The sequence below is a fragment of the Sciurus vulgaris genome (assembly GCF_902686455.1).
Source record: "Sciurus vulgaris genome assembly, chromosome: 17".
In the NCBI taxonomy this organism is placed as follows: domain Eukaryota; kingdom Metazoa; phylum Chordata; class Mammalia; order Rodentia; family Sciuridae; genus Sciurus; species Sciurus vulgaris.
In genome coordinates, this window is record NC_136478.1 from 19,020,237 (window position 1) to 19,026,958 (window position 6,722).

Genomic DNA, 6,722 nt, shown 5'->3' on the forward strand with positions numbered 1-6,722 from the left:
ACTTTAGTTATCATCATATAGATATTTATTTTCATAGATATGTTCATAGAATATTTTATAATATCTATTACATCACTTTGATTTGTTTTCTTTTAGGTTGCATAGCAGTAGGAAAACCCTTGAATAGCCGAAATTTTAGCAAGCTCTTGCACTCTTGCACATACCAATGTGATCGTCACAGAGTCATTGTGGAAGCTGAAGACAGATATAAAAGTGAACTAAGGAAATCACTTATCTGTAACAAAAGTAATTAGTCCAGTAGCCTTAAAACTGTAATTATGACTATACCTTTTGAACTGTCATTTAAAGCATTATGTGTATTAAAAGCTAGATGGTAAAATAATGTTGAAAATCTGTCTGAGCCACCAGTAATTTAAGATGTACCAAGGGAGTAGACAGTCTCTGGAGATTTAAAAATTCTTCCTGATCCACCTAAGGATTTCTACCAGAAGGGTGTAAAATGAAAATATACTAATGGATTAATATGTTATTAGATTGATACTGTACATATGCTAAATGTTTTCTATATATTTCAGAAATTCTGCTGACCCCACGTAGAAGACAACAACTCAATAATGAATCTACTACTCCTGGACAAATAAGTGAATATATTTAATTTTTAAATAAACTTAAATTTCATATATTTCTAAGAAAGAAGAGAGCAGCTGAGTCATTGTTCTCAGTCTCATCATTGGTGGTTCTTAAATGACAGTCCTGGACTCAGATGAAGGTTATACCTCTGAAGAAAAGACACATCCTTCTTCTCTTCTTCATGGTGTTTACTCACCTATTGCCTGTCAGTTGGGAAAGGAGCAGGAGGAAACTTACATGTATTTAAGCACCTGTTCTGTGTTTGGTGTTTTATAGAGATTATTTCTTATAATTCTTAAGTTAGTAAACAACAGAACTTAGACTCAAATGCAAGCCTTTTTCCAGAAGCCCTTGTACACATGCCAGGTAAGCGCTCTACCACTGAGCCACAACCCCAGCCCTCACATTTCTTTTTTAAGATCAAAATTATTCTATGTACAGGTGCTTCAGAGAGACTTTTTAGAAGGCTTTTGTTCATAATTATAGCACTTCAAACAATCAAAATTGAAGAGACAAATAGCATAAGCTTTTAATACCCTACTTAAAAATCAAAATGCTTCTTTAAACAGTTAATTTATTGAAATTTTAACTAAAGGGTTAATATTTTCAGGTTTAGCACCATTCAGCATTTATCAAAGAGACTTAAAGACATTACCAGTTTCTTCTTTTCATATGAAGCTGATACCTGCAGAGTAAGAATAGCACATTCATTACTAGTCAAAGTAATGGGATTAATAACATCAATAGAACCACTCTTATTTATTACAGAAACATTTGGACATGTACATCTAGGTAACATTTTGCCTCACATAAAACTTATTTAGCTATTTTCAATGCCAGAACCTTGAAAGAAATTTCAGATTTACTTTATATATATATCTGGACCTTTTTTTAAAAAGTTCTGTGTTTAAATTATAATTTAGTATAGTAAACTGGGCATGGTGGCGCTTGCCTGTAATCCCAGCAATTTAGGAGGCTAAGGCAGGAGAACACAAATTCAAGGCCAGCCTTAACAACTTAGTGAGACCCTGTCTCAAAAAAGAGCTAGAGATGTGGCTCAGTTGTTAAGAGGTAGCACTATGGAGGAGCCCACTTTTTGAAATCATATTTTCCGTGGACACTTAGAATATGGTTATATTTTTTTCATAAAGATATTTTACACTTGGAAATCTTGTTCTTGACAAGGACTCAACATCAAACTAATAGTAAATTTTTCAACATGTCTTCAAATATGTAACAACTAAAAATTTTACACAGTAAAAATCATCTGTAGATCCTCAGGAAATAGGCATAATTATAATTATGCATTGATTATATAGAGTGATCCTAAACACTGTTAAATGACATTCAACTCATAAATACAGTTTGTGTTGTAGGTCAGATTTACTTTAGCTAAAACCAGTCGATAACTTGCCCTGCTGTTTTAGATTTCTAAGAAGACACTAAGCTGGGGTAGTGGCACACATCTGTGATCTCAGGGATTTGGGAGACTGAGGCAGGAGGATTGCAAGTTTAAGACTAGCCTGGGCAACTTAGTGAGATCCTGTCTCAAAAATGACTGGGGCCGGGCGCAGCGGCACACACCTGTAATCCCAGGGATTCGGGAAGCTGAGACAGGAGGATTGCAGGTTCAAAGCCAACCTCAGCAACTGCAAATCACTAAGCAACTCAGTGAGACCTGTCTCTAAAATATAAAATAGGACTGGGGATGTGGCTCAGTGGTTGAGTACCCCTGAGTTCAATCCCTGGTACCCTTCCCCCCATAAAAAAAAAATGACTGAGGATGTAGCTCCCTGGGTTCAATCCCAAACACTGCAGAAAAAAAAAAAAAAAAAAAAAGAAAAGGAAAGGAGAAAGAAAGAATGGGAACTTTACACGAACAAATCCAGGGCCTTGATATCCCAAAACTTTTATTAACTTACACAGTCCTGATTCTAATGAGTTCAAATCATTTAACAAGTGAAGCTGAAAACTGTTTCTTGGATAGCCCCAAAAGAAATTTCATTGATAAGTTTTGAGACAATTTTTTTTTATTGTAAACAAATGGGATACATGTTGAGACAATTTTTTAAAATCAATAATAAACTTTTTACTCAACAAATATTTAGCTGTCACCTACTATGTTTGAGATACTGTTCTAGGCACTGGAATTCAGTGGTGAACAAACTAGACAAAAATCTCTGGAGCTTGCAATCTAAATTACAGTATTAAGTATTGCTGTTTACACTGATTTCTCAGCCTGTGGTAAAATTTTCTCTTTTGTTGTTGCAGTACTGGGGATTGAACCCAGGGGTGCTCTACCACTGAGCTAGATTCCCTAGCCATTTTTTTGTACCTTTATTTTATGTTATTTTATTTATTTTTATGTGATGATGAGAATTAAACCCAGTGCCTTGCATGCTAGGCAAGTGCTCTACTACTAAGCTACAACCCCAGCCCTCCTTAGCCATTTTTATTTTGAGAAGGGTCTCCCTAAATTGCCCACGTGGGCCTTAAACTTGTGATTATCCTGCCTCTTGTCTCCTGAGTAGTTGGGATTATAGGCATGTGCCACCATACCCAGCTCTTTTCTGTCTTAAAAAGTGTAAACTGTGGCTCTGTCTTAGAAAGGTGGGCAGATGACCAACAGTCTTATCCTGCAAGGATAAGAATTTCTTAGGGTAACCCAGCATTATGACACCAATGCCTCCTAGATAGCAGCCTCAAGGGCAAATACAAAAAACTCCTTGATTGGGGATGTAGCCCAGTGGTATTGCATTTTCCTAGCATGCACATATACTGATCCCTAGTACTGCAAACAAACAAACAAACAAACAAACAAACGCCTTTCCAGTATCTACCTACAATGATTACATGAGTTAACAGTGATTACATGAGTTACTAACAAATTAAATTTGAAGAAAACTGCTTCCTAGTAATCATCACCAAAAGATATTTGTTTACCAACTGTGTATTATTTCTGTTTTAGAAAGTATCCCTAATCCAGATAGTCAGAAACTTCCTTCACCATTATGTGGCCTATCTCTGAGTTTTGATCAAGCTAAGCACCCATATAGATAGTGAACAAGTTTTTAAAAATAAATTTCAGAGGACCCTTATTCTTAAAAATATTAATCAAACCTAACATTTAACAAGTATTGGTATTCTTTTCTATAAAGTTATGGAGTTTTTTGGGAAGACTGTGTCTATAAGATAAGTAAGCTATTATCTATCCTTAAAGGAATGTTGAATTAACCAAATGTTTTATAAACTTTTGTTTCTTGATGGAAAGATGTTACATGTATCATTATAATAGATTGGTATAGTAATGGAAGAAGTCCCAGTGGTAGCACCTAACTTAATAGTAGGCACTCACATTTTTAAAAATTGAAGCAGATTTTCATCTGATGAAAATCCCAGGCATGAAATATTTTCACTCTAGTTTATATCCATAGACTAAGTTAGGCATTCATTTGGGTTTTGAGAAGACTCCTTTTTTTTTTTTTTTCCAGCAAGTACTAATATGTTCTACAATTCTTATTACAGAAAAACGAAGAATTCGTAAAAACTTTACCAGAGAAGAAGTAAATTACCTTTTCTGTGGAGTTAAGAAAATGGGAAATCATTGGAATTCAATTTTGTGGTCTTTCCCCTTTCAGCAAGGAAGGACAGCTGTGGACCTTGCTCATAAATACCACAACCTGATCAAACGCCCCATGTGTGCAGCTCCTTGATTGTAAAAGACTTTGTCAGTTTTTAGTTTAGACTTAAAATATATGGTGCCTTGAAAGATACAAAATGTTAAATATTCTTTTAAACCCCCATGAGGCAGGGAATATAGCAACAAGGACAAGTTTAATTAAACAGTTTTTGTGATGCTGGAACTCTTCAAATTATTATAATATTTTTTAAACAAATACATTTTCACTGTGCATAGTTATATAAAGTTCTTCCATAAGGGCAGACATATTTGTTTAGGAATATGCTTTAATTCCTAAGCTCAGAGAACATGGCTCAGAGGGGAAAAATTATTGGTCTTATGTTGCAATAAACATTCTATGGACATGGGGATTTTAGTATTTTTGCTCAGTGCCAACCAAACTCCCTCCCTAGAACTCAGAGAATAGTTTCTCAAGCTGTCTAACTGAAGTTCCCACACACTAAATCAATGTTTGACATTTTGTTAATTAAAATGGTTTTTTTTTTTTTTTTTTTTTTTTTGGAGGGGGATACTAGGTATTGAACCGAGTGGTGCTCTGTCAGTGAGCCATATCCCCAGCCATTTTTATTTTATTTTTTCCCTTGAGACAGGGTCTTGCTAAGTTATTGAAGCTGGCCTTCTGAACTTTCAATCCTGCCTTAGGAGGGGATTACAGGCATTTGCTAGTGTACCTTGCCAAAATGTTTCTTCTAAAAACTAATCATAAAATTGGGTTCACTTTTTGGTGTGTTTTTGCTTTAGCTTTTTAAAAGTATCTTGCTTTCTGCTTCTGTCCCTGTACATCTTTTAGTCTTTGTGATAATGGGATAACATGATGCAGGCATAACAGTGCTATCTACCTTAGTTATTGACCACTGGACATACCATCTGTTTATAAAATGTGTCCAAAGAGAAATGTGACCCTAAGAAATGTGGCTGGACTGTGAACCTGTAAGGTTTATGAACTAGACACTTCTTGGTGTTCTACATGAACAAACTCAGATTATAGTTAAGGCAGTTTCAACTCAATATTATAATTTTCAAATAATTGAAAATAAATTATCCTTATTTGCTAGGCCATACTACAGGACTTTAGCAGCACCTGTTAAGTTTTATCTTGTTAGATTTAGTCAACACAGTTTGTCATCCAGTATTTCAGGCAATCCTTCCTGTTTTAGGTCACCCCCAGCTTATAGCTATGATGGCATCCTGTATTGACTGGAGCAGGCCTCATCATCATCAGCAGTTTCTGGCCTGGTCTTTGGCAATCCTTAGTGATATCATCCAGGCTATATCACCTTTTTTATGTCGAGAATGGTCAGATGCTGTTTTGAAATCTGCATTTGATAAGTTTGCAGAATCCTCCTACTTGGTAGTATTCCTTCGAGAAAAGAAAGACGTAAATCTAATGCTTTTTTCCAACTATTGCTTTCACTGGCATTAGTTTTCAACTCCTCATCCTATGCCTGTGAAAATTGAGACACTGTTTACCCTTCTATAAATTCTAACCTTTGCCTGATCTTCCCAGACTTCCAGGGGTGTAATATATATAATGGATTTTCATTCCCATTATTTTGCCTAAAATATATCCCAAGTTTGCAGATGATATGCCCATTTGTTGGATCCTGTAATTTACTATGCCCAATTTTTGGCACAGCCATGATCACTATCCTAGTCACGTGAAACCCAATTAATTGGTTGCTCTTCTGTCATATCCAATTTACTTGTGATATTTAACAGTGCCTTGTAAAAATATGCTTCCATCAGAACATCAAGAGCATTCACTTAGGCCATACCCAACTTTAACCCTGATAAAGTACAATGTATTTTCTTTACTCCTCTTCCTTCTCCCTGCACCTTCCTGTTTCACATCCCCTGCCCCTGAAAGGAAATTAAACTTAATTTTGGTGTTAAATGCTGGCTCCCTGAAAAAAACAAAACAAAACATTTTCCAGGTGCTGACTACTGAACCAGGAGCACTTCAGGCATGTTAGGCAAGCACCAAGAGCTCTAATACTGAGCTACACGTCCAGCATGCTGAAAATATTTTTAAAAATAATAAAGCAAACCCAAACATATTGTTCACTGCGGTGAACAGTCTTTAAGTTTACGAAGAAGGAGGGGGAAAAGGATATTTATGAAGATTTGGGGATCTTGTTTTAAGGCTGATCTTCACTGCAGGGCTTGATGAAGATTAGGTCAAACTCAATATAGTAGTTTCAGATTAGTGAGTACAACTGGAGTACCGAGATGTTACCTTTTAGCATCTAAATTCTGAGTTTCAGGTTCCTCATCTGTCAAGGGTTGGGTAAGATTTTGGTGTTTTTGCGGGGAAAGTACTGAGGACTGAATACAGGGGGTGCTCTGCCACTGAGCTACATCACCTGCCCCTTTTATTTTTTGAGAGGCTCTTGCTAAATCTTTGGGGGCCGGGAATCTGTCTCAGCCTTCT

At 36.0% G+C, this 6,722-nt stretch overlaps 1 protein-coding gene across 1 annotated transcript in view; it reads left to right on the top strand.

The window, feature by feature from the left end:
• Positions 1–4,304, top strand: part of TERB1 (telomere repeat binding bouquet formation protein 1) — a gene marked incomplete at both ends in the record, with an annotated part of 37,834 nt that extends 33,530 nt beyond the window's left edge. The window contains 3 exons of the mRNA XM_079119732.1: positions 97–246; positions 537–602; positions 4,117–4,304. Of these exons, the coding sequence (XP_078975858.1) occupies positions 97–246; positions 537–602; positions 4,117–4,304 (404 nt within the window). The remainder of the gene's footprint in view (positions 1–96; positions 247–536; positions 603–4,116) is intronic.
• Between the last annotated feature and the right edge of the window lie 2,418 nt (positions 4,305–6,722).